The sequence below is a fragment of the Tiliqua scincoides genome, chromosome 1 (assembly GCF_035046505.1).
Source record: "Tiliqua scincoides isolate rTilSci1 chromosome 1, rTilSci1.hap2, whole genome shotgun sequence".
NCBI classification, from domain to species: Eukaryota; Metazoa; Chordata; class Lepidosauria; order Squamata; family Scincidae; genus Tiliqua; species Tiliqua scincoides.
In genome coordinates this window covers 234,841,778-234,869,699 of record NC_089821.1, presented here as the reverse complement: position 1 = coordinate 234,869,699, position 27,922 = coordinate 234,841,778, and the positions used below count along the sequence as shown (strand labels likewise).

The window sequence follows — 27,922 nt, the reverse complement described above, 5'->3', positions numbered from 1 at the left end:
TACAACCTCTTCCTGTACCTCCCCTCCCTTTGGACTCAGAGGGACACCTTTCCTCCTGTATATTCTGGGCTCTTGGCCTTGGTGGGGGGGGTCTTCTCCAGGCATGTCCTCCAATTACCTAGCAGAAGAACTTCGTCCCCGACATCATGCCCCTGAGCTAGTCCCAGGATGGCCACCACTGCACCCTTCAAGTGCGGTGGGGTGCCCCTTACAAGCCGGAACCTCATTCCTGGGGAGAAGGGCATGGCGTCAGGTTCCATGAAGTTGGCCATATAAATGCCAGATTACATAGCCATCATGTGCAGCTGGCTCATTGCTTCTGCTATGGTATGCCACCCCAGCAGGTTTTCCTCCCAATCTAGGGCAGAGGGATATCTTTCTCGCACAGCCAGACCAACCCAGTGAGGATGGTGGACCATTTGCCCCCTATAGATATCCATTGACCATTATGTCCCTTGAGAGGGCACCCAATGCCCTCATCTCTCTGGGCTTAACTGAATATTATTTGCCCCTTGATCATATAGGCAGAGCAGTCAGCTGCTGCACTGTTCCGTGGGGCGCTGCCTCAGGTCACGGGCAATGTCAGCCAATTCCTGCAGGGTGTAGTCTCGCACAGTTCGTACTGTCTGTACAGGGGCCCCCACAGGCCCCTTGGCCTTGTTGGTGATAAGCAGGCGGGCTTGCACTATGGGCTGTGCCACTCCATCCCCCATTTCCTTATCTAAACTTGCACCTGCTGATTCCACCCAGGTAGTGTCTCTGGCTGAGGAAGGGTCACGAGAGCCCTCTCTGTTATCCCTGCAGCCCTGCCCCTTTCTTGCTGTACACTTTGACTCGGCCAGGCATGCTGCCAGTGCATCATTAAGGCCTTCTGTCACCCTCATAGTCTTTTGGGCATTTGCCAAGGCCTCTCCAGATACCAGAATCTTCTCTCCGTATGCAAATTACCCTTTTTTATTTGGCTATTTCTTCTCTTAGGGCTTTTATCTCAGCCCCCTCCCTACTTGATATGCTAAGTCTTTGAAGGAAGAGGATGCCATGCCTGACCCATCTCACCAGGTGGTGCAGGATTTGAAAGACAGTCAGAAAGAGACTCACAGTGGTCAGAACATCCCATGACATGGTGGGAGTGTTTGTTTTCCATGTAGCAAGGTTTAGGGTCTCCCAGATCTGGCAGAGATCCATTTGCTCTGCTCTCCTATTACACATAGGGAAACTAATTGCTTTGGGCTCAGACCCCACTCCTGGTACCAATTTGTTCTGCCAGATTTCCAATCCAAGCCTCACTTAGGGAACTTATGCCCACTCTAAGCTAATTAGCTCCCCTTTCCTTCCCCAACAGTGGCCCCAGTTCTCTACTGCAGTACTGCTAGACTCCACCACCAGGGTAGCTTGCCTGTTTAAACTGCAGGGACCCAGTTTCTAAGGCAGCAGTCCTTCCAGGTATAGCAGCACATCTTAGCTCCGCAGCCTGTTCGAGTAGTCCATTAGTCAGTGAGCCAGATAATCAATTAGCCAGAAGGTCAGTCCACAAGGCAGAGCAGTAAGTCAACAGTCCATTAGGTTCATTACCCACAAAGTCAGAGTATCCAAGCTAAAGTCAATAAGCCAAGTCACAGTCCAAGGTCAGATTCCAGGTAAGTCAGTCAAATCAGTCAGAGTATCCAAGCCTCAGTGCAGTCCTGTACTGCTTCTACAACCCACCAACCCTTCCTGCCTCAGGTGCTCCTTATATCCCTAGGGACCTCATTGCCTCTGTGCAGCACACCCTTTGCTGAAAGCCCAGGCCTTAACTCTTAAAGGGGCCACTGCAGACACCACATTCTACCTCCTTGCCAGATCTTCCGTGATTCCAATACACTAGCTGAATAGGAAAAACAAATAATGTATATGAATACTGAATTTCTATTGCATTGGTGCTAAAGTGGGTAAATAAGGCAGGAATCAAACTGACAGCTACTTGTTAACCTGTTACTGTCATGGCAGGATGGGTTCATGTTTTTCTTTGATTTAAAACTTTATTATCAAGATCTTTTGTCATGACTCTCTGGAAAATCTCAAACATGTTTGTATTAAATTGAATTTGTGTCATTTAAAAGGGATAATGTGAAATGACAGGGAGTCAGTTCTAAGGATGATTTTTGGTGTTGCCACTATTGAAAATCTTTTTTTTTTAAGGACCTCAACTGAGTGCACAACTAGAAGGTTGGCTTTCTCAAGTACAATCTACCAAAAAACCTGCTAGAGCCATTATTGCACCGTAAGTATAGTTTTCATAAGTCAGATATTCTAAGTGCTGCACCAGATGTGTACCCTTGAACATTTTGTAGTGACGGGAACACAATTATCTGCATCCTATTGACTTTGTTCACTCCTGTTAGATCAGCACAATTATAATTGTCTGGCACAATTATAAATTCATTAGTGATCATTTTGTTAATAACTTACTGCATCAGATACAGGTATGCATTGCTTAATGATGGGGATACATTATCTGAACCCCATCATTAAGCAACTTCATCATTATGTGAAAAACCTACTTTGGTGTTGGTGTTAGGAAGCTGCAGAGGTCTGGGCCTCCACAGGCTTCAGAATAGCCCAGAGAAGTATCCATCAGCTACTTCCAGTTTTAGGAAAATAAACGTCTGGGACCTCCTGATGACAATACCAACACAAAGGTAAAGAGTTTTTAGCTACTGTACAGTAAACCAACAGTGGACTGTTGGATATGCAGTCCATCATTGGTCAGAACATCACTAAACAGCACGCACCTGTATAGCTGTGACAGTGTCATTGAGGAGGAAACCAAGCTGGGAGGATGGTACTTCTTGTTTGTACATTCCGAATGTGGGCAACACATTTTCAGACCCTCTTGCGTTCTGCCCTCCCATCACTGAAAAGAGAGAGCACTTCTCACAGGTGACAGAAGTGTTAATGAAATATGTCTGTTCCCATTTTAGCTTGGTGCTGTTTAGAATGCTATTAGATATTAGTCATATGAGTAACCTTACCTATTTTGCTTCAAGTAGTAGAATGCTAGTAACTTCAGATTATGGTAGCCTGTTACACCACAATCCTAGATCATAGGAATGTTTCTATAAATCATTCTGCATCCTGCAAACATATTCTTGATAAAGTGTGATGATCAAGCTCTCCTCTTCCCTTTTAAGGCTTAACAATGACACTTCAACATCCTTGCCCAAATATCGCATAGCCATTTAGACAGGTCATATTGTGGATTGCTTGTTTTCATCCTGGTCCAGCAAGAATAAGGCAGCCCACTTGCTAGTATTGGCGTGTGCTGGCTGGGGTATTCCAACCCATCTGACTAACTTGGAGAGTGGGATGGGATGCCCAATTGGTTGTGAAACATGCAATCAGATAGAGCAATGATGTTGTTGTGAAACATACAATCAAACAGAGCAATGATGTTGTTGTGAAACATACAATCAAACGGAGCAATGATGTTGTTAAACCTAAGTTATTTAAGGTCAAGATTAAGAGGTCCACATGTATTTTGAGCCATCTCTCAGTGTGACTCTATGCATGGCCAGTTTCACCCACCCACCCCCCAGCATAGAGAACTGTAATGGCATGCAGGAAGTGGAAGCCCTGAATGAGCATAAATGAGGATCAGTGAATTTAGTCCTATAGGAGTTTTAAGTTTGCCCCATAGTTTGTTTTAAGTTTGTCTGTAATTGCTTGCTTGTACCTTTATGCTAAGAATTTCCCCTTGGACAATTTCAAAGCCCTAGATTGTCATTTCTTTTTTTCTAAATAAGCCCGCTTATTCCTTTTCTTTTTCCTTATACTCTTACCCCCATTTTTGTTTTCAATAAACCCTTTGTGTGTTTCTTTCCCTGGCTCTTGTTTGTGAAACATGGTCAGACCCTCAGCCCTCCTGAACTACCAGCTGCATGTTATAGATTTGGAGGGGGGGCTGAGGTGGGGGGGGGAGAAGGATCTTCTATATAACTAAGAAGGTGACTTTCAAGGAAGATTTAGCTTCATCCTCATGGTAGCAACCAAGTCTACAGTTCAGCCCCTGGAGGCGACAGATCTGAGGGAAGGAGGAAGACACTATTACTTCCACCACCATCACCACCCCCACTGCCCTGCTCTTCTCTTGAAAGTATATGTGTGCCTGCTGGCTAAGAGACACATCAGTAAGCAGAGTTGCCTGTTGATTGTCAGTATACCGCTCGAATTGCTGTTTTATAGCTGCTGCTGCATTTTTTAAAATGTCAGTTGTGCATACTACTTGTCACCTCCATCACTTTAACCAGCTGTTTCTCTGTATAGACCAGTGGTTTTCAACTGCTGTGCCGCGAGGCTGCCTTAGGTGTGCCACGGGGCCAAGGAGTCAGGCAGCAGCTGCGCGTATGCACAAGAGAAGCGGCTGCTTGGAGCCTCGCGCGGCAGCATGAGAAAAAGGAGCAGCCTGCAAAGGGGCTTTGAAGCTCCTGCTGTTGCTGGTGCCTGCCCCTCGTGCTGATTGGGCAGCCGGGCAGTCAGAGAAGCCTGGAAGAGCTCCCAGCGGCAGGAGCAGTGGAGGGAGTGAGAGCAAGTAGTGAGCCAGAAGGTGGGAAGCAGGTACGGAGCCTGAAGCAGCTGGCTAGAAAAGGATCCTTTAGAGACCCTTTTCCTTACCTGCAATGCCCCAAAGTGGTCCTCCTGCTTTGCCTCACTGGCAAGGCTTTGGCTTTGACAGTAAGGGCGCTGGGCCACAATCCTATCCACAGTTACCTAGGAGTAAGCCCCATTGACTATAATGGGGCTTATTTCTCAGTAGATGTACAGAGGTTTGGGCTCTTGGTCGCACTCTTTCTTGAATACATGAGCAGGCAATTGATGCTTTTCTCTTCTCCCCCACCCCACCTCCTTCCCTCCTGCACATACATTCCCCCATCATAATTGCAGTTAACCCCCTCTTACTCCCCCTCCCTCTTCCCCACCTTCCAGAGTCCAGAATCAGTTGCCTCACGTTCTCTCTCTCTTCTCCCCACCCCAGTGAACCCAGCACTTGTTTCAGTCACATCTCCTCAACTGCCCTTCACCCCACATTTCTCCAGTATGTGCTCAGTCTCACCTCCCTTTGCCAACACTTCCTGGCATATCAGAGCATATCATTTGATAACAATTTGATTACCTACTTCAAAACATTCAATACAATACAGGTATTTCTATACCACCTTTCTTGGTCCTCAGATTTCTCCTTAGACTTTATTCAAGGCGGTTTACATAGGCCGGCAATTTTTAAATCCCCATAGGGATTTTTACAATTTGAAAGAAGGTTTCTATCTTTCAAGAAACCACAACATTCAGGTGTTTCTTTCTTGATCTGGTCGCACATTCTGGCCTCCATCCTCCTACGCTCAGAGCAGATGGAATAGCTTGGCTCAGCTTGTCAGCTGCTTCAAGGTTGCACGGTGCCGGTGGCCTCGAACTGGCGACCTTCGGATGTTATCTTCAGGCAAATGGAGGCTCAACCCTCTAGACCAGACCTCCTGCCTCCAAAACATTGTTCCTCCTTTCCAGAAACCACATATACTTTCCTCTCCAAGCTCCTTGTGAATTTCTTTAATTGTCATGTAATGATCTAAGGCTGCAATCCTAACCACACTTTCCTGGGAATAAGCCCCATTGAACAAAATAGAACTTACTTATGAGTAGATTTGGTTAGGATTGTGCCCTCAATGTATTAGGCTGCAATCCTAACCACACTTTCCTGAGAGTAAGCCTCATTGAACAAAATAGGACTTATTTCTGAGTAGACTTGGTTAGGATTGTGCCCTTAGTTATATTAAATTAATTGTAACATAATAATGTAATTAAAAACTAGTAGTGTGCCTTGACAACTTTAGTGCCTTGTCAGTTTGCCATGAGCTGAAAAAGGTTGAAACTGGCTGGTATAGACCACCAGTAAGTTGACTGTTTCTATACTGAGGACCTAACATTTTAATTTTAAACAAACGTTTTTTTTGTAGGCATGCAGGCTATACTTACTGTGGGTCTTGTGCAGCTCATGCTTATAAACAAGTGGATCCTTCACTCACGTAAGTAGCATTGGAAGATCCTTGCAACCAGTAAGATAAAACTTGAATTTGCAAAGGTTGGTTTTAAGTTGGAAGGAGGTTTTAGTTGGAAACCAACTGGTTTTGTTGAAGAGGAATGTTCAGCGATATCAGAAGCTGGATGGAAACTGCTATTTCACCCATATCTTTTATGGCACAGAGGTAGAACTGAATGCAGATTTGAAAAGCAGTATATTTTTAGAAAAAAAGTATGAGTTAAAGCCTTATGAGGCTCCAGTGCTATACTAAATGCACCCTGAAAACTTGTGTTCTCTTCTTCACTTCCCACTCAAACCTTTTTGCATTATATTCTGCATTTTGATTGTCAGCAAGACGTTAAATCATGTGGGATCCAAGCCATGGGAATGAGAAGCAGTTCCTGTGTGTGAGGAAGCAGTTTCCATTGTACCAGTGCTGCCACTCTTTTTGCACTGATGCTTAGAATTGCCTCAGGCTAAGTTGGACCAGCTTAACACAAATGGGGCGCTCTGCAATTCAGAAACCATTTGACTAGCAACCATGCTGAAAAGATAATGTGAAACTGGATCAAAGGAATTCCATTGCAGTTCTTTCTCCTTCAGTTATGAAACCCCTTTGCACAGGCATGGCAGTAGTGGGGAAAATGTGTGAGGGCAGCTTATGATATGTATGTTGGAAACTAAAGGCATACATGATGATGGAACCATTCAACATTCTATTTCACAAGTGTGGAAGGAAGAGTTTTATTTCCTGTGGAGTAGACAGCAAATGGTTACTAAATGCATCTTTTCTATTAATCATAGACGGAGAATCTTCATTCTTGGGCCTTCCCATCATGTGCCGCTCTCCCGATGTGCGCTTTCCAGTGTGGATATATATAGAACCCCTCTATATGATCTGCGAATTGATCAAAAGGGTAATTGTTTAAAAAAGGATGCGACTCCTCTACTACACAGGCAAAACTCTTAAACTATTAATTTGTTCAGTTTTTGTAGGGTTATCTCTAAAGGTGTAGGTGTTATCTCTGAGGTATCTCAGCAGTGTAGATAATTATATGAGTAAATACAGGTCTTTTACTCATGACAGACTGTATGAACACTGGTCACTCCTTTAGCAGGAGCCTTGTTTAGAACTTCTGAGAAATTGTTTGTTCTGTTTTTGTTGGGCTCTTGCAAACCAAACTGCCTAATCTGCACTGTGTGGAGGGGCTACCTTGGTTGCTGGGTGCAGATATAAATTTGTATGCTTTCTCCATGGTCTTTAAAAACAATAGTTTCGTTGTCGTCTCGTTTTAAGGCCTAGGTGCGCTATGGCCTAAATTTACTTCCTCACCTCCTTAGAGCAACCAGAGACCTCTTTCAAAACCATAATTCTACCTTTGTGTCCAGTTATGCTATTAAAGCTTTCAGATTCTTATTTTCCTTTAGTAGAAAAACAGACTTGTTGGGATTTTTATATGCCTGACATCATTCAATACTGACTACTGTATATGAGTAGTCCTGACTAAAAATACAGACTAAAATAAATACTGGGAAGGGAATGGCCAGTACAGTACAGCAAGTTCTGACTTAAAGTCGTTTTGTTATAAAATTGTTGAGGGAGAAAAAAAATCTATTCTTGCATAGGTGTGGCATTTGCACATTCTCTACATGGTTTTTCTCCAGCCTGGAAAGCTCACATTTATTTCATAGTTTAATATTAGAAGTGTTTTGAGTCTTTATTTAGAAATTCATTTATGTTTCTGCGACCAGAAATAGGCTATAGGAATGCAACTCTTATTTACGTATCAGTTGGCCTACAGTAAAATTAGTTTTGTGTTAAGTCGGTTCACTTAAAGTTACCATTTCCAAGGACCTATCAAACTTTAAGTGTAGAACTTGCTGTATAGCATAATTTCAGTTGCAGTAGTTGTGTATAAAAGAAAGATAGGTTCTGAACCTTTAATAAGAATGTTCACAGTTTCAGTATTCACATGTGTGAATAAAAGGGTGGAGAGGATACTTCTCTGAGCAATGGACAAATGGAACTGCTTGTTGGCTCCTACAAAAGATTTCTATCTATAAGCAATTATTCTCAAATAGCATCTGTTAATTTTAATAGGATATTCTGGAGCCAGCTTCTATCGATTACTGGTCATTGTATAATATTGTACAAATTTACAATACAGAAAACATATGTCTTGTAGGCAAATAGAACTTTATGTTTGTTTGCTTTCTTCTTCATCATAAGAAAAATCCTGCTGGATTGAGCCAAAGGGCCTACTTAGTTCAGCATCCTGTTCCACAGTGGCCCACTAGCTGCCTCTGGGAAGTCCAGCTGCTACTGGGAAAGAGGGAGTACTTCTTTCTTGCCATTGCTCCCTTGTTTCTGGTATTCAGAGGCATACTGCCACTGAAGCAGCACATAGCCATCATAACTAGTTGCTTCCGTGGAGTTGTTCAATCCCCTTTTGTGGCCATCACCACATCTTGTGTCACAGAATTTCACATGCTAATTATGTGGTATGTGAAGAAATACTATACAGGTGGAGCCTATTTATCCACGTTAGTTCCATTCCGTGACTCAGCACAATTAACAAAAACGCATTGTGCTAAATTCCATAGAGTTACCCAAAAACACTGCAACCTAACACTTCCGGATGGAGGGAAACTAAAGCAGCTGTTATCAATCCCTTCCCCTCCATACTCAGCCCTCCCCATTGCCAGCTGCCCATTGCCAGCTTCTTTCACATGGGATGCTGATCTTTTAAGAGTCCAGGCCTATGCGTTTCTACTCAGAAGTAAGCCCTATTGTAGTCAATGGGTCTTGCTCCCAGGAAAGAGTGGAGAGGATTGTAGACTAATTCTCATGCTTTGCTTAGTGGGAAGGCTTGCTTGTGTCAGTGATTGCCTGCACCATGGGGGGGTTGCTTGTGTCTGTGATTGCCTGCACCATCTTAATGGGAGGGGGATTTGGCAAACACTCCCTGGGTTTTTTAAAGCAATCCCCTCTTGCTACCACACCTGTCCCTGCTGCATGTGTTCTTATTGCCCCCTCCCCTCTTCAGCCTCTTTGCTGGCTCAGGGGCTCCAGGAGTGTTACTGTTCCTTTGCAAGGGGAACCTCTTGCAGGGCTCCAGGGCTGTTTCCCTGCCTGGGTGAGGCAGAGCCTTTTTGCAGTGTTTTGGACTGCCTGGAAATGGAGGGAGACGCCAGTGCAGGGCAAAGGTGTGTGTGACTTTCTGTTCCCCCATCCCATTTGACTTGAGACAAATCAATGGATAAATAGGCTGCACCTGTACCTCCTTTCACCATCCTAAATCTCCCACCTTCTGGATTCATTGCATGAGCCTTGGCTCTAGTATTGTGAGGGTAGAAGGGTATCTCTCTTCCCACCCCCCACCATGCAGAATTCTGTGTCTCAATCATGCCATTCCCCCATAACCTTTTTTCCCCAAGTTAAAAAAAAATTCCAGATGTCTTGCCATATACACAGGGTGTTCCACTCTTATCATTTTGGTTGCCCTCTTTTGCACCTTTATCAACTCTACTGTATCCTTCTTGAGGTGTGGCAACCAAAACTGCACGGTGCTCCAAGTGTGGCCATACCATTGACTTTTGTAGGGGTGATATATTCTCTGTCTCTTTCATGAAGAATCCTGGTGTTTGCCACCTTGCCAGCTGCTGCCCCCTCCCCAGGATGACACTTTCATTGAGCTGTCCACCATGACTCCAATGTCTCTTTCCTAGGTTATCGCTAGTTGTCCTATTTTGTGTTATTGCACTCTAACTAGAAAACTTATGAAGCAGAGCAGCAAGTGAGACTAATATGCTTAATTCTTTAGTTTATGCAGACCTGTGGAAGACTGGAATGTTTGAACGCATGTCTCTGCAAACGGATGAAGATGAACATAGTATTGAAATGCATTTGCCTTATACTGCTAAAGCCATGGAAAGGTATCTTCACTTCTTAAAAACAGACATGCATTGTCCTAGTTTATGTAATTTATTTCAGTTGCAGAATTTGGGGTTCCTACTAATTTTAGACATAAGAACATAAGAACAGCCCCACTGGATCAGGCCATAGGCCCATCTAGTCCAGCTTCCTGTATCTCACAGCGGCCCACCAAATGCCCCAGGGAGCACACCACATAACAAGAGACCTCATCCTGGTGCCCTCCCTTGCATCTGGCATTCTGACATAACCCATTTCTACAATCAGGAGGTTGCGCATACACATCATGGCTTGTACCCCATAATGGATTTTTCCTCCAGAAACTTGTCCAATCCCCTTTTAAAGGCGCCTAGGCTAGACACCATCACCACATCCTGTGGCAAGGAGTTCCACAGACCGACCACACGCTGAGTAAAGAAATATTTTCTTTTGTCTGTCCTAACCCGCCCAACACTCAATTTTAGTGGCTGTCCCCTGGTTCCAGTATTATGCGAGAGTGTAAAGAGCATCTCCCTATCCACTCTGTCCATCCCCTGCATAATTTTGTATGTCTCAATCATGTCCCCCCTCAGGCGTCTCTTTTCTAGGCTGAAGAGGCCCAAACGCCGTAGCCTTTCCTCATAAGGAAGGTGCCCCAGCCCCGTAATCAACTTAGTCGCTCTCTTTTGCACCTTTTCCATTTCCACTATGTCTTTTTTGAGATGCGGCGACCAGAACTGGACACAATACTCCAGGTGTGGCCTTACCATTGATTTGTACAACGGCATTATAATACTAGCCGTTTTGTTCTCAATACCCTTCCTAACGATCCCAAGCATAGAATTGGCCTTCTTCACTGCCGCCGCACATTGGGTCGACACTTTCATCGACCTGTCCACCACCACCCCAAGATCTCTTTCCTGATCTGTCACAGACAGCTCAGAACCCATCAGCCTATATCTAAAGTTTTGATTTTTTGCCCCAATGTGCATGACTTTACACTTACTGACATTGAAGCGCATCTGCCATTTTGCTGCCCATTCTGCCAGTCTGGAGAGATCCTTCTGGAGCTCCTCACAATCACTTCTGGTCTTCACCACTCGGAAAGGTTTAGTGTCGTCTGCAAACTTAGCCACTTCACTGCTCAACCCTGTCTCCAGGTCATTAATGAAGAGGTTGAAAAGCACCAGTCCCAGGACAGATCCTTGGGGCACACCGCTTTTCACCTCTCTCCATTGTGAAAATTGCCCATTGACACCCACTCTCTGCTTCCTGGCCTCCAACCAGTTCTCAATCCACGAGAGGACCTGTCTTCTAATTCCCTGACTGTGGAGTTTTTTCAGTAGCCTTTGGTGAGGGACCGTGTCAAACGCCTTCTGAAAGTCCAGATATATAATGTCCACGGGTTCTCCCGCATCCACATGCCTGTTGACCTTTTCAAAGAATTCTATAAGGTTTGTGAGGCAAGACTTACCCTTACAGAAGCCATGCTGACTCTCCCTCAGCAAGGCCTGTTCGTCTATGTGTTTTGAGATCCTATCTTTGATGAGGCATTCCACCATCTTACCCGGTATGGATGTTAGGCTGACCGGCCTGTAGTTTCCCGGGTCCCTCCTCTTTCCCTTTTTAAAAATAGGCATGACATTTGCTATCCTCCAATCTTCTGGCACCATGGCTGTTTTGAGGGACAAGTTGCATACCTTAGTCAAGAGGTCTGCAACTTCATTCTTCAATTCCTTAATAACTCTTGGGTGGATGCCATCAGGGCCCGGTGACTTATTGATCTTTAATTTATCAATGAGGTCTGAAACATCTTCTCTTTTAACCTCTATCTGACTTAACTCCTCGGTCAGGTGGGGCCGTTTGGGCAGCGGTATCTGCCCGAGGTCTTCTGCCGTGAAGACAGATGCAAAGAACTCATTTAATTTCTCTGCCATCTCTAGGTCTCCTTTTATCTCCCCTTTCCCTCCCTCACCATCCAGAGGGCCAACCGCTTCTCTGGCGGGTTTCCTGCTTCTAACATATTTGAAGAAGCTTTTATTATTCCCCTTAATGTTGCTGGCCATGCGTTCCTCATAGTCTCGCTTGGCCTCCAGTATCACCTTCTTACATTTCTTTTGCCACAGTTTATGTTCCTTTTTATTCTCCTCATTAGGGCAAGACTTCCATTTACGGAAGGAAGCTTCCTTGCCCTTCACAGCCTCTCTAACTTGGCTGGTTAGCCATGCGGGCACCCTCCTGGATTTAGTGGAACTCTTCTTTCTTTGCGGTATACACCTCTGCTGGGCCTCTATTACTGTTGTTTTAAGCAGCCTCCATGCACTCTGGAGAGATTGGACTCTTTTTACCCTCCCTTTCAACCTCCTTCTAACCAGCCTCCTCATTTGAGGGAAGTCCGCCCGTCAGACTCTTTCCATGTAGATTCCCTTATGTCTGCCTTTATGTGACCTAAGCCATTTCTGCCCAATGTTACATTTGCCTAACAGGGACTAAATGTGTACACCTGTGGGCCAGGCAGAAATGGTTTTAAGCAAGGGTAGTTACTAAAAGATTAAAAGTTCAGAGTTCCATATAAAGCTTTCTAGTTCTGCTCCTAAATGCTATCACAAAATTTTCTCCCTGTAACATGCTGCTGTTCCGTTGGCTGAAATATCCTCTTAATCACTTATATACCATCAAATAACTCTGTGGAATAATGAAGATGGCACAGTTAAGGTTTTGCTTCTCACACTTAAGCAAGACTTAAGTCTTAAGACTTAAGACTTAGAAAAGAATCTATCTTGGGTCATATAGGCCCTTCTCTATAATATATTTATTTAGAAGAGTTGATATCTTTATTTGGGCAAATGATCCCCAAGGTAGCTTACAACAAAGCCATTCAGCAGCCTCTTCTAGCTGAGGCAAAGCATGATCTTCTTTGCTTCTCCAGTTCCTGGGTATTTGGTCCCTGACCAAAGGCTTACAATCTGTGGGAGGATTTTTACACTGTGTAAAGCAGCAAGTGCACAGATGGTGCTATATAAACCAGTGTTTCTCAAACTGTGGGTCAGGACCCACTAGGTGGGTCACAAGCCAATTTCAGGTGAGTCCCCATTCATTCCAGTATTTTGTTTTTGATATATTACACCAGGGGGGTCCAAACTTTTTGGCAGGAGGGCCACATCATCTCTCTGACACTGTCGGGAGCTGGGAAAAAAGAATTAATTTACATTTCAAATTTGAACACATTTACATAAATGAATATATTAGAGATGCAACTTCTATGAATGAATGAAGGCCTATAAAAGGCCTTGCACAGCCAGCCTTTCCTTTGCTGCTGCTACTGCATCACAGATGTGAAACAGCAAGCAGTGGAGGGAGCTCTTGTCCCACAGCTCACGTGAGATGTCAAACAGTTGGTCATCACGCTGAGAGCAGTTGCATCAGGCCAGTGTGGGCTCCAGCAAGTCTCCAGAGGGCCAGAGGCTCACTGGAGACTGGGGGCTCCCTGAGGGCCAGATTGGGAGTCCTTGAGGGCCACAAGTGGCCCCAGGGCCAGGGTTTAGGCACCCCTGTATTAGATGGTGTTACCATGGTATGTGACTGCATTTGGGAAAATGTTAGAGATCTGTACTTTTAACAAGCTACTATGTATATTCTTTTAACAATGATAGCAAATGGGACTTACTCCTGGGTAAGTGTGAGTAGGATTGCAGCCTAGGATGGCTAAAAATTTTCTTGTTTGATGATGTCACTTCCGGTTATGATATTACTTCTGGTGGGCGCTGACAGATTCTCATTCTAAAATGTGGGTTCTGGTGCTAAACATGTGAGAACCACTGATAAACAATATATTTTTTCCCCTCTCCTTGGAAGGCACAGGGTGCAATCTCATAGTGTTCCTAAGTTGGTGAAGTACAAACTTAAATACTAAATGGAAAATGTGACTTCAAGTAAGCATTTGACCCAACATGGTTTTTAAAACCTTTAAATTCAGAGCACATAATCCAGTCCATGCCTTACAAGTGCTAGTGGGTTTATGCAGCTTTCTAGGCACAGGCCAGCTGAGGGGTGAACTCTGTGGGTGGAAGCTGCTCAACTTAGAGAGAAGGATTCAGCAAGGCTGGGTCATGTCTTTGTAAATAAAAAGCTTTTGTAAATAAAATTTTTTTTTCTCTTTTTCCTTAAGCCATAAGGATGAGTTTACCATTGTTCCTGTATTGGTTGGAGCACTAAGTGAGACAAAAGAGCAGGAATTTGGAAAACTCTTCAGCAAATATTTAGCAGATCCTTGTAATCTGTTTGTGGTTTCATCTGACTTCTGCCATTGGGGTAAGTCAAAGCTTGTTCATAATTATGGGAATGCTTTAAGTGAAACCCAGTAACATATACATATATACAGGCATGCCCCCTTATCCACAGGGGTCCCATTCTGGCAACACCACCCCTGCTGCAGATAGCGGAAACTATCTCTGGGTTGCCCCCCTGGAAGTGAGAGGGGCTCTGCTCCCTATGCCTCTAGAGGGGCCTCTGAACTCAGCAGAGGCCAAGGCTACCTGTCCCCAGCCTCTGCCAAGCTCAAACTGAGCTCCAGTGCTCAAAACACCTGACTTCCAGTTTCACTTAGAAACTGGAAGTTACTTTTTAATACCTTATAAGACATTGGGAGGCCCAGGGAAGCTCAAGAAGCTCACAATGAACGCATATTATAAAATGATAAGTAATTATTTTTATATGGGCAGACTATACATTTCTAAAGTGCATAGAACATTTGTATTAAGGCTACTAATGCTTGGTCAGTTTTTCTTTTGTTTGGCTGTATTGGCTGTATTGCAGTGCTGTTTAATGAACACTTAAAATTTAGTACAGGTATAACCTAAATATCCACAGATTTTTTTTCACCCATGATTTTATCTTGGTGTGATTTGAAGGGTCCTTTAAATTAACGGGAAAAAATTGTTTAACAATAACCTCATTAATGTGAAAGAGGGCAATCTGCTGATAATCCATCAATCATTCTCTCTCCAGGCACTTAGAACAGCTTCACTCCAAGGCAAGTAACCTCTCCCTTCAGTTTGAACACATGACAGAAAGATAATCACTTTGCATTCGTTCCCAGTACTGCACTCTGGGTGGGTGGAGGGGTTGCTGCCTCAGAGTGAAACCTTTCTAAGCCCCTGGAGAGAGACTGATTGACTGTCTGCCTAATGACTCTGTCTTACATCACAAAGGTCAGCAAGGCTGTTTTTAAATTGCCTAGCAAAGGGACATGGTTTTTAAAATGGATTTGCTTTAATGCAGTTTTTGCCATCCACTTCTGGGAATGGAAGCCTTGCAAATAACAACCTATAAAATGTAGAGTTATGCTGTCCATGAGATACCTCGACTTGAAGCATTACCACACCATTTGTGGTGTTTACCATTTTAATTTGACGTGGTTTTTGTCTTAAGGTCAACGATTCAGATACAGTTACTATGATGAGTCTCAAGGAGAGATTTATAGGTCCATTGAACACCTAGATAAAATGGTAAGTTTTTGGAATGGGGAAATGTAACTCTAATTGGCTTCTGTGTGCTTTCAGTGCATCAGAATTGATCAGAGCACAGTATAGGACATGTTAAATTGAGTCTGAAATGAAGGTCTTGGGCAGAGATTGTATGTGGCATGCATTTGGCTTCTAGGATGCTTATCACCTTTCGGAGTGAAACAGTTGAAGGCCTGACTAAGCATGAACTCTGTAACAGTGCAGCGGGGGGGGGGGGTTATGAGGGAAACCTCCTGTCTATAAGGTGGTGTTGAAGCAGTTGCAGACTGATATGTTTTAAATTCTTGATCATGTGATCATGGAAATTTGTTCCAGGAATTTGTTTATGCCACTTCTAGCTGTCATAGGCAGTAGAAACTCAGGAAAGGGTAAATGTGGTAGACAATAGCTTAGAGATTACAATTGTATGTGATAACTATATTGGTGTTCCTCCTTCTCCCAGTTCTGTAAGCAACTTTCACAGACAGTGTACAGTGGGACACTGGCATCCATGGATTTGATTCACCACAGATGCTGGAGTCTAAACTGGGACTAGTTTAAAGGATGTTTAAATACAAAAAAGCACGCAAAAATCAGATTTCCTACCTTCATGCATCAAAACCATGCTGTTTAAAGCTTCTCAGGGCTAAAAATAGCTCTAAAGACCTATTCCTGAGTCTCCCAGCATTGCCCCAGAATGCACTGTTATAGAGCTATACCATATTCAGCCACTAATTAGGGCTGAATGTAATGAAATTATTCCAGTATATTCAGCCCCATCTAGTGGCTTAGCTTCTTAATTTCTTTTGTATGTGCACCAGTTACGCTGAAGAGAGTATAATACCACAGCATTGAAAGCTTTCAAACTACCAAATCTAGCACTAAACATCTTTTAAAATGAATATAGTGTCATCAGGCTGTCTTCCAACATTTATAACTTTATTTTAAACCAGTGTTTCTCAAACTTTTAGGGAGATTTACTCCCTAAGTAAGTTTTTGTGGGGGAGGGGCAAGGGCAGCAACACGACCCCCAGGATCGTGTCACTAAGGGAGGGGGGTGAGGGGGTCCATTTACTCACACAGCGCTGCAGCAGTCTGCAGGAGTTGCGGGGAGCCCTGCGCTACCTGAGGCTTGGAACATTCAAAACCAGTGATCACAATGCACCTCCTGGAAACTGGAAGTGCTTTGCACTCATTTTTTTTAAAATGTTCCAAGCCCTGCAAAGGGCTGCACAGGGCTCCCCACACCTCCTGCAGAGTGCGGCATCCCTGTGTGAGTAAAAGCACCCCCTCCCCTCACCTCCACTTAGCAATGTGATCCTGGGGATTGCATCACTGCCTCCCCCCTTCCCCGTCCCTTAAAGGGGAACCTTTACACAAACTGGTAGGTTGCAACCCACGTTTGAGAACCACTGTTTTAAACTATATGCTATTGAACGTATGCTAACTTGAAATCAATGTTTATTGCTCTAAATAAGGAATTTAGAGTTTATCTTTTCTCTTTAGGGTATGAGCATTATAGAGCAACTTGACCCTGTGTCCTTTAGCAATTACTTGAAGAAATACCATAATACAATATGTGGAAGACATCCCATTGGGGTTTTACTAAATGTAAGTGTTAAATGTAAGTCTAAATGTTAAATGAATTTCTGATGCAGTGGTTCCCAGCTTTACAGCACCATATAGTCCATTTTAAATCCAGATTCTGTGAAGTACACAGACTATGGCCCTTGTGGTTTCAAAGTGTGCATAATGTAGTCTATGACCCATTCCCCCCCCCCTTTTTTCTGAGCTGGGCATGCTTCTTGGAATACTGCCATGGGGGACAGTAAACATCTTTTAAAATCAGTGTCATCAGGCTGTCTTCCAACATTTATAACTTTATTTTAAACCAGTGTTTCTCAAACCTTTAGGGAAATTTACTCCCTAAGAAAGTTTTTGCGGGGGGGAGGGACGAGGGTGACTAGAAGAGCAACTATGTTCTTATATTAAAAGAGTGAAGAGGGTTTCCAGTTCTGGTTTTTCTCACTAGTTTTTTTTGGGGTGGGGGCACTAACATAGGGAGAACAGGTGGATGAGAGGAAGGTGCTACAGCCTTACCTTGCCTGCAAATGCCCCCAGGTGATTAAATATTTGTGCACATCTTATTATGGGTGTGTGAAAGATGTTGGAGTGCTGCTCTGTCTTCTTGTGGAAAATGTGACCCTTTTGACTTCCCTCCTTTAGGCTATCACAGAGCTCCAGAAGAATGGAATGAACATGAGCTTCTCATTTTTGAATTATGCCCAGTCAAGCCAGTGTCGAAACTGGCAAGACAGCTCAGTGAGTTACGCAGCGGGAGCACTGATGGTCCACTGAACCTCTGACTCCTCAGGGATGACACCTGCACACTCTATGGGGTCCCAGCCTTGCCCTTACAAAGATGAAGTTCCTGGTCTTTGGGTATACTGAAACCTCAAAACTAATAGAACTCTTCTTTTTCTAGTAGGTGTAGTCCTTCATTAGTTACAACTCATTTTAAAATGCTTTCTTGTTTAGGACAAGGGAAGGAAGGCTGGTGTCAAAATGTTGTGACTTCTAAAAACCAGTGGCTATAAAGGTATGGTGGCAGACGGTCCTTGCAAATACAACATGTAAAGCATTTTCCACATCCCAGATTTGCACTCTGCAGACCTGTGCACATGTACTCTGCTTTCAGAATAGTTTTGCAAGTTGTAAACAGACAAGGGTGGAAGCTTTTTAATAAAAATGCATTTATAAAAAGAACCTGTATTAGAATATAATAAAACTCCAGTATAGTCAATTACTACCCATGTTGTACAACAGATATCTTCTATTTTAGTTGCTAATAAAGGGCTGCACAAACCAAAGTAGTGCGACTTCCTTTTTATTTTTACACACACTTCCTCACACTTTAGAAATTAAATCAACATGGACCCCTGCTGTCTAAAGCTGTAATTCTGCATGCATGGTGAACAAGGTTCAGAACAGGTCCCATAGGGGACCCAAATAGCCTTCCTTCATGTGTAGTCTGCGTATACAACATCGCTTTTTTGCTTGGGCAAGCCATTTAAATACAGCTGAAGCCCTTGTGTGCCTGAACTTGAAGAATTTCAGCACCTGCTTCCTCCCAGATCACCAGCATGAATGGAGCCACATACAGGAGTGTATTTGAAAGAGCTGCATTGCAGTGGGGGGAGAAAGGGCCTAATAAGAACTGCTGTGCACCTCTGTGCTTCAAGTGTACAGTATTGGAGGCTTAAAAGTATAATGCCTGATGCAAGACCTGACTTGTTGCTTGTGGCAACAACTGCATGGAATGGGCTGAGCAAGCAACTTTGAAGGGGAGAAAAAGCATTGCAAACAACTTCACAGTGGATTTGTGGGCAAATGCTTGGAGTGAAGAGGCTATTGAACCAGTTATGCTTGCTGGTAGAACCTCGAACTCTTCTTCAGCAAAAAGTTGTTCTTGATCAATGCTTTGCCCTGTGCACCATAATACTACCTTTTAATCAAAATGAAAGTGACTGATGCTTTGAAATATTCATTGCCAAATGTGGCTGGAAGCCGTGGCATGTTGAAATTCTATTTGGGATTTCTTATTCCTTCTTTCATTCCATTTGGAAATGCCTCTGTGTTTTTTACATTGATAGGTTCTTCCCTAAAGCAGGACAACCAGGAATAACTAGAGTACTTTGATACAGTGCTGATCAAATATAACACATCTAGGTGATTTGTTCTTCAAAGCTTTGATTTTATAAACCACTGCAAGTTGCAGCACTACCCAACCGCTCTTATTAACCCATTTCTGCCCAGCCCTCAGGTGTACACATTTGATCTGTATTGCGTATATGCAACATTGGACAAAAATGGCTTAAGCATAACTTACCAAACATGTCTAATTTTTATATCTCGAAAGTTGTTGTGTCATTTGCAGTACTTTCTATTTTTATATTTCATTGCTTGGCCTCTTGACTTGAAAGCAAACCAACAAAATGATATTTCAGACTGTCAACACTTATTCAAAATTTGAATGCATTTTTTTACAGTCAAGATCACCATTAGACTGTTCTGATTTTAGCATCCTGAGTTCCTGTGCAGTGGGATTTCTGGTGCAATAAAATGGAACCACAAGCCTGGCTGCTGTGTCATAGACCACCTTCAGGACAACTTCCAAGGCATTTCCCCACCAGGCTAGATCAAACTAAATCTGTCAAAGGGATGTGATAGAACTTTGCAATAAGCGTATAGCAAGCCATGCCACCTTCTTAAAGGCCAATGGGCTATAAGTGAAAATGTGTACAAAATAGAAGGGCACAATGTATAGCTGTGTATGAAGCCTGACCATGGTAGATAAGAGAAAATCAATTGCATAAAATTAGCCTGGAATACAAATTTTATAGACATGAACATATTGGGAATATTTATTTTGTGTGCCATTAATAAAGTAGTAAAATAAAACATTAATTGTGTCCAATAAATGGGAAGGATAAAGTGGATAGGGAGATGCTCTTTGCACTCTCACATAACACCAGAACCAGGGGACATCCACTAAAATTGAGTGTTGGGAGAGTTAGGACAGAAAAAAGAAAATATTTCTTTACTCAGCGTGTGGTTGGTCTGTGGAACTCCTTGCCACAGGATGTGGTCACGGTATCTGACCTGGATGCCTTTAAAAGGGGATTGGACAAGTTTCTGGAAGAAAAATCCATTACAGGTTGCAAGCCATGATGTGTGCGTGCAACCTCCTGATTTTAGAAATGGGCTATGTCAGATGCAAGGGAGGGCACTAGGATGCAGGTCTCTTGATATCCGGTGTGCTCCCTGGGGCGTTTGGTGGGCCGCTGTAAGATACAGGAAGCTGGACTAGGTGGGCCTATGGCCTGATCCAGTGGGGCTGTTCTTATGTTCTTAATAAACTAAAGAAGATGTAAAACTTCACAACACTGTAATACAAATGGTAATTTGGTACTGTGGGTATATTCTTTGCCTATAATTATTGAGGATGATTTCAAGACAGTGAAAGAGCAGGAAGAGCTCAAAGGAAGAGGGGCCTGTAAGATACAAAGTGGTTGTGTGTTTGTGTAGTATAAATGTTTGAAGTGTGTTGGAGAATATTTCTAAACTACTGTGCTACTGGACAGATCAGGGAGGAGATCAGCCTGGATTTAACTCAAGTGGCACTAAGGACCTGGGGTGAGATGTAAATGTTGCTCATCTAAGTGGGACACAGTGACACTGAACCAGCCAGTCTAACATGTCTGAAAATTTCTCAGTGGCAGAGTATACAGGATTGTAGCCTAAGAGATGTTCAAAGAATCTATTTATCTGGAACAGTACGAACATATTCAAGGGGATGCCAGCATGGTTTAATGAACAGTGCCAAGGAAGCTTCCTTTAGGAAATGAAGGTTTAGTGAACCAAAAACAAAAAGGTATGCAGCTTCTGGCAAAGCAGATTTAAGCTAAGCTGGCAATAAGTCAAAGAAAGAATGAGTTTGACAAACATAGTGCCTGAAAGGTTAAGACCAGCAAGAATTTTTTTTTTAAATGTCAGATGGTAAGAGTAGCTTGAGAGGCAGTTGGACCATTAGCGACTGCTAAAAGTGAATAATAGGGCTGCAGCAAAGTTGAATTTACTGTAGAGTAAGTGGGACAGAGACCTGTGTTTGGACTAATATTTTTGCATGAGGAGAGACTGAAAAATGAGATGAAGTTCTTTGGCTTATCTATTAAGAGGTTCAGTGGGTTAAGCTGGCATTCACCAAAGAGTCCTGAAAGAAATCAAAATATAAAATTGCTTACCTACTAACAAAAATATGCAGCTTTTTCCTAAAATCATTCTCTGTAGCAGAGAAATGAAAAACAACCAATGTAATGTCAATCTTTTAAAGGGGATTCAGAAAACACCAGACAGTTTAAGGTGTGATCACTCATCCATCATCCAAGTCTCTTGAGTAAACACGTGATGAGGGAAGAGGATGGGTTGGTATAGGGATTCCTAACAAGTTGGAGGACAGGCAGCAAAGAGAAGCAGTAAATGGACTTTTTTTACATTGTCAGAATTGTAAACATTCTTGAAGTTCTTATTCCTTTCAACCTGAGATTAATTTAATCTACACTTGTGCAAATTTGTCCTATTTATTCACATTCAGGGTGGTGTACACAACACGCTCCTCCTTTTGTCCTCACAACAACCCTGTGAGGTAGGTGAGGCTGAGAGAAAGTGACTGGCTCAAGGTCACCCAGGAAGCTTCATGGCTGAGGGGGGATTTGAACCTGGATCTTCCAGGTCTAAATCCACCTCCCAAACCACTACACCACCCTGGCTCTGTCTTCCACCGTCAAACTTTTGATTGTACATTTTGGGGGTGGGCAAGGATCTCTGCTTTATGGTTTTTTGCTTCTCAAATTGTGGACAGCCCTTTATTAGGCAGATAAGAAATATATGGATGGGGGGGGGCAGATTGTAAGAGCCCTGTCATTTGTGAGGTATACAGGTGGAGTCTTCCTGCAGACCTTGGTCAGTCTCTGAAATCTCTGTGTGGACAGAGAGAGAGAGAGATAGAGACAGAGCAAGCATGCTGTGTAGGTAAAGGAAGCAAAACAAAAAGAGGTTGGACCTTGTGTGTTCTAGAAATAGAAGGTCTGAAAGTTAGCTCTGACTAGTCGGTTTCAAAACTAAGTGTGTATTACAAATCATGTGCAGGTATAGCACCATAGGCATCAACTGACCTGCATATTCAGCAACTGTAAGTAATATGCATAATGTAGAGCTGCAGTGGTGGTGGTGAAACACCCTCCTGAAAACCATAGATGTGGCCATGTGGTTTTTAATGTCATTTCATCAGTTTCAAGGCAGCCACTGTAATAAAACATTTGCTTAACCAGACCACAGAACAGCAATCAAAGCAGAGGTCTACAGCCCTGTTCACATGGTACATCCAGCTTGTGTACACTATGCAGTGTATGTACAATGGCTGATCTGTATCTGTGCATACTTGTTTGCACATTACATTCAATGCAGGTACACACTATCTGTTCTCTAGCTTAGGGAGGCAGCCCTTGACTTTTAAAATGAACAGAGGTACAGTTATTCACACAAAAACATATGTGTTAGAGGCATCAGTGCATACAATGTAATCTGTGAATAGTTGTAAAGTAATACACATGTGTAGAACTTGCCTTGGGTATTGTCCAATTTGGTTTGTCTGGTCTTTCGACTCTTTAAGCTTTAAAAAGAAGAGTCAGTTCCTTTCAATTTCAATATGAGTGACTCCTTGGCATACAAAACTATATTGCAGACCAAATTCTGAGGTCTTTACATAGGATTGCAAACTTTGACTGAAGCTATTTCTTAATTTCCCCCCCCCCACGACTTGTCATTGGGCGAAGCTGCTAAATAGACATCATGTGACCTTCCTCCACCTGCCTGCTCCAAAATCTGCCCATCTTAGACCATGTAAATTTATTCCTAACCACAACCAATATCAGACAGGATACTTCCTTAAAATTACAATGTGAACTCTGGCATTTGCCTTCTCTCCTCCCCGCCCCGCCCCCACACTTAGACTACCTGTGTCTAGGCTCTCTATGAGATTTTGTCTATTCACTTCTTAACTGCTCCTAATTCCTTTAACTTTGCCTACTCAACCCATCCTTTCCTTGCATACCTACGTTTTAATGTCCTTCCAGTTATCCATTCTTTCCACTAACTGGGGTCTAAAGGAGTAGTTAATCCCCCTTACTTCTGAGCCTTCCCACATTCTTGCCTTGCTGCCTTCCACCATACTCTAGTTTTATCTGGTCTTTAGGGGTGAAGAGGTGGGAGTGAGAAGATTCATTCTAATGCACTTGAATGAATTTTGTTTCCCCATTAGATCCAAGCAGGTAACAACCTAAGTAATGCTATTTTTTATCTGTAAGATGTAATTTTATATGTAAGATAAGATGTGATTCCTTTGCTTGACAACATATTACTACAAAGCTCCTTGCATTGGATTGTGTACTTTGTTCATTCCTGTTTTTTGTGTGAGTAATTTGTGAATGAACTGCAGGCAGGCTGATATGTAATCTAGATCCCCAGTGGCGTCACTAACATTTGCATCACCCGGTGCCTGCGCATCACCCCATGCAATGGGCGGGGCAATGCCCCAGGTGGTGGGCGTGGTGATGTACCATTGCCCTGCCCCTACTGGTTTTTTGGCTGTACCTTTTGTTAGAACACAGATATTTCAATGTGGTTTGTTTCATTGCATTCTGCATGAAATTACGCACTGATTGATATATGATGGTATTATTCCTCCGAACTCTGATTTTAGTGATTTTGAAAACTTGTAGAGTCTCACAAACACGCACCCCGTGTCAACTTACTAACAACTTACTGCAGCAGTTCTCAAACATTTAGCCACTTTTTAGAATGACAATCTGTCCAGGACCCACTGGAAGTGATGTCATGGCCAGAAGTGACATCATCAAGCAAATTAAAATAAATAATTATAAATAATTAAATAGACCAGACCAGGCAGGAGGTCTGGTCTAGAGGGTAGAGCCTCCATTAGCCCGAAGATAACATCAGAAGGTCACAGTTCGAGGACACCGGCAGCTCCCTGAAGGGCTGAGAATGGCGAGACCTTGAAGCAGCTGACAAGCCCAGCTGAGTGATTCCACCTGCTCTTGGTGTGAGCAAGAAGCGTCTTGGCTGCCCTCCATGTGAGGGATGGAGCTGCTTGTCAGCCTGCGTGGGAGAACTGGAGGCCAGAAGTGAGACCAAACCAGGAAGAGCCATTCTGAAATGTTGTTGATTCTTGAAAGAGAGAACCTCTATGATTGTAAAAATCCCCTTGAGGGATTTAGAAACACCTGCCTATGTAAACCGCCTTGAATAAAGTCAGAGGAGTAATCTGATGACCAGAAAGGCGGTATATAAATACCTAGTTGTTGTTGTTGTTATTAAAATAAAAGAAATAATTAAATAAGCCAGTCCTGTTCCACCAAGTGAATCTACTCTGAAGTAAGTCCTATTGTGGTCAATGGGGCTTACTCTCAGGAAAGTGTGGGTGGGATTGTAGCCTGTGAGCCTGATCCTATGCATGTCTACTCTGAAGTAAGTCTCATAGTGGTCAATGGGGCTTACTCTCAGGAAAGTGTGGGTAGAATTGCAACCTGTGACCTCAAGCCTACGCATGTCTACTCAGAAGTAAGTCCCATAGTGGTCACTGGAGCTTACTCTATAGTCTGCCTGCAGTAACACCCCCCTCAAAGAATCAGTGAGATTTTCAGCCCTCCCCAATGCCCAGTTTAAAGTTCTTCTATTTCAGGCATATCAAGACAAAGACCCACCTGGCTTTGCAAGTGCAAAATAGAAAACATTCCCCTTTCCAGTTCAAGCCTCTTTTTTGTCCTTTTTAGGGGGGGGGGGAGAGGCTGCCTTCTGGAGCATTTGTTGCGCTCCAGTTCCATCAGATTGGGACCATTCTGGTGTCCTCACATTCCCCTTTGCCTGGCCTGACCAGCAGCCAAGGGACATCTGCCTACTCTTGAGTAAACGCGACCGTGAGGCTGCTTTGCTTTCCATAGGGCTCAATAGACTTGCAGCTGGGAGGGAGAGACCTTCTCCGGTATTTTTTGAGGCTGCATTCAGTGGATTGGGACCATTCCCATTTGCAGGAGTAAATGCGAATGATACGGCTTACTTTCACTTTTCATAGGGCTCCATGCATTTTTTTCTTTCCAGTTTTTTGGCCATAACTTTTGAAGGAAAGGAGCTATTTTGCTTTGGTTTTTTGCATTGCATTCCACTGGACATTCCGTATCCAACGGTGTATGGCATGATGGGGTAGCTCCTAAAGCTGCAATTTTTGCGCATAATCCTCCCAGGGCGCGTTACCACCACCCCCCGGCACATCACCTGGTGCGGCCCACACCCCCTGCACCCCCTTGCGATGCCACTGTAGATCCCACCTCAGAGCTATGAAGACTACATCATCTGATCTTGCAAAAGGTGAGCTGAATCATGGGATCTTTTTCACAGAAAGGATCAGAAAGCTACTTTATCCAGATTGAGAACTAATTTTACCAACCTTTGTACAGCTGGGGGAGCTGTTAACTTGTTTGTACTTGAAATGATACTGCACTCATAACCAGTGAGTAACAGCCACATGTTTTGTCTTTCTAAAAGACAATTCAGATTTCTTCTCTCAAGGAAGCTTTTTTATTGTGGAAGGAAATTATTTCCCAGCATTCATTAGTTTGTTAGTGACTCCTACCTGTCCACTGTGAGAGGTAAAAAAAACTTGTTAATGTTTCATTATTGTATTGGCAACCTTCAGTCTCGAAAGACTATGGTATCGCGCTCTGAAAGGTGGTTCTGGCACAGCGTCTAGTGTGGCTGAAAAGGCCAATCCGGGAGTGACAATCCCTTCCACACCGGGAGCAAGTGCAGTCTGTCCCTGGTCTGTCTCCCTGGCTATGGGCCTTCCTTCTTTGCCTCTTAGCCTCAGACTGTTGGCAAAGTGTCTCTTCAAACTGGGAAAGGCCATGCTGCACAGCCTGCCTCCAAGCGGGCCGCTCAGAGGCCAGGGTTTCCCACTTGTTGAGGTCCATCCCTAAGGCCTTCAGATCCCTCTTGCAGATGTCCTTGTATCGCAGCTGTGGTCTACCTGTAGGGCGCTTTCCTTGCATGAGTTCTCCATAGAGGAGATCCTTTGGGATCCGGCCATCATCCATTCTCACGACATGACCAAGCCAACGCAGGCGTCTCTGTTTCAGCAGTGAATACATGCTAGGGATTCCAGCACGTTCCAGGACTGTGTTGTTTGGAACTTTGTCCTGCCAGGTGATGCCGAGGATGCGTCGGAGGCAGCGCATGTGGAAAGCGCTCAGTTTCCTCTCCTGTTGTGGGCGAAGAGTCCATGACTCGCTGCAGTACAGAAGTGTACTCAGGACGCAAGCTCTGTAGACCTGGATCTTGGTATGTTCCGTCAGCTTCTTGTTGGACCAGACTCTCTTTGTGAGTCTGGAAAACGTGGTAGCTGCTTTACCGATGCGCCTGTTTAGCTCGGCATCGAGAGAATGAGTGTCGGAGATCGTGTACCTTGTGTACCTTGTGTACCTTGGCTCAACGATCTGTTTCATTAATACTATATGAATAACAACCCCACCAGCAAAAAAAATGTCCACACATGTATCTTCTACTTCTATGGTCAAGTAGAAAACCATTTCCAGAAGATTTCATGTCTAATCATAGCTACTTAAAACAAAGTGGTTGATGTTGAATGGATTTTCTACCAGCAATAGTTTACCATCCTTTTCAAGCTGAATCTCTATGGCTGATATATGCGCATATCAACTCCTATTAATTTCTCTGACCTGGTGTGTGATGTGGGAATTTGGGGGGGGGGGAGTGGGGGAGAGAGACTAGCACAGGCTCTTCTTTCTGGTTACATCACCAGCTAATCCTCTCTTCAAGTGAACATAAATTATTCTGCTGATTCATGGCTAAAGCATTTTATAGAACAAACTGTCTTACAGTATGTACCTCATAAGTAACTTTGAGAAGCAGGTGGTTACTGTTCCATTTTACAGGAACTGAGCTTAAGGGTGTTATTTTCTTCAGATCAGTAGCATTTCCATGGCTGACAGACACTGTGCCTTATTGACACTGCCTTGGAAAGTGTGTGTGTGGTCTGTAGATATCATGTAGTCCACACAGCTCCTTTTGGTGTATCATGGTCTAGCAATCACTTTTGCTGCAAGTGGAAAATTAGTGCTTAGCCCTGTTTTTTTGCATCTCCCCTCCTGTGGATTTCACCGTTACCACCATGTGGCAGTTCTTTCTACAGTTGCCTCTGTCTTGGGAAACCATTTTTTAAGATCCAGTCATGTTTTACCAGTCCTGAGTAAAGTGGAATTGGCTGTTAGGCATGCAATGGAAAAACCCATGGAAGGAAGACAAACAACAAGAACAAATGTTCACTAGACCCGCTAACTAGTTCACCCCTGCTAACTAGTAAGAGGCACTCTTTCAAGTGGGTGCTCCTCTTTTATTCCGCAGGGGGAGAGTAACTGGCCCACCTCCCCCCAGCAGTGTCTTTTCTAGTGGCTGCCTGCTGGTGTTCTTTTGCATATTTTTAGATTGTGAGTCCTTTTGGGACAGGGAGCCATTACTTATTTGATTTTTTTTTCTGTAAACCGCTTCGGGAACTTTTTGTTAAAAAGCGGTATATAAATTATTATTATTATTATTATTATTATTATTATTATTATTATTATTATATAGATATTTTGAAAAAGGTTTTGATCAGCAAAGACGTGCAAGGGAATAAAAAGCGTTAAAAATAGTGTTTTAAAAAAAAAAAGATCATATGGTGTAGGAAAATAAACATGAATAAACCTAGGAAATAGGTTTAGGAAAATAAACATGAATAAACCTAGTCCTACCTAGTTCACTCTA

General features: G+C 43.4%; 1 protein-coding gene across 3 annotated transcripts in view; it reads left to right on the top strand.

The window, feature by feature from the left end:
- MEMO1 (mediator of cell motility 1) overlaps nt 1-18,339 on the top strand; it is a 30,337-nt gene extending 11,998 nt beyond the window's left edge. The window contains exons 2-10 of one of the 3 annotated variants that reach the window (XR_010793525.1): nt 2,179-2,260; nt 5,988-6,056; nt 6,857-6,969; nt 9,877-9,988; nt 14,134-14,276; nt 15,396-15,472; nt 16,976-17,093; nt 17,696-17,911; nt 18,008-18,339. Coding sequence is in view for 2 of the 3 variants with exons in the window: in XM_066611515.1 (XP_066467612.1) it covers nt 2,179-2,260; nt 5,988-6,056; nt 6,857-6,969; nt 9,877-9,988; nt 14,134-14,276; nt 15,396-15,472; nt 16,976-17,093; nt 17,696-17,835 (854 nt within the window). In the remaining variant the exon portion in view is untranslated. Of the gene's footprint in view, nt 1-2,178; nt 2,261-5,987; nt 6,057-6,856; nt 6,970-9,876; nt 9,989-14,133; nt 14,277-15,395; nt 15,473-16,975; nt 17,094-17,695 lie in introns of all 3 variants that reach the window. The other 2 variants (XM_066611516.1, XM_066611515.1) reach the window with 2 other exon arrangements.
- Nucleotides 18,340-27,922: the final 9,583 nt, after the last annotated feature.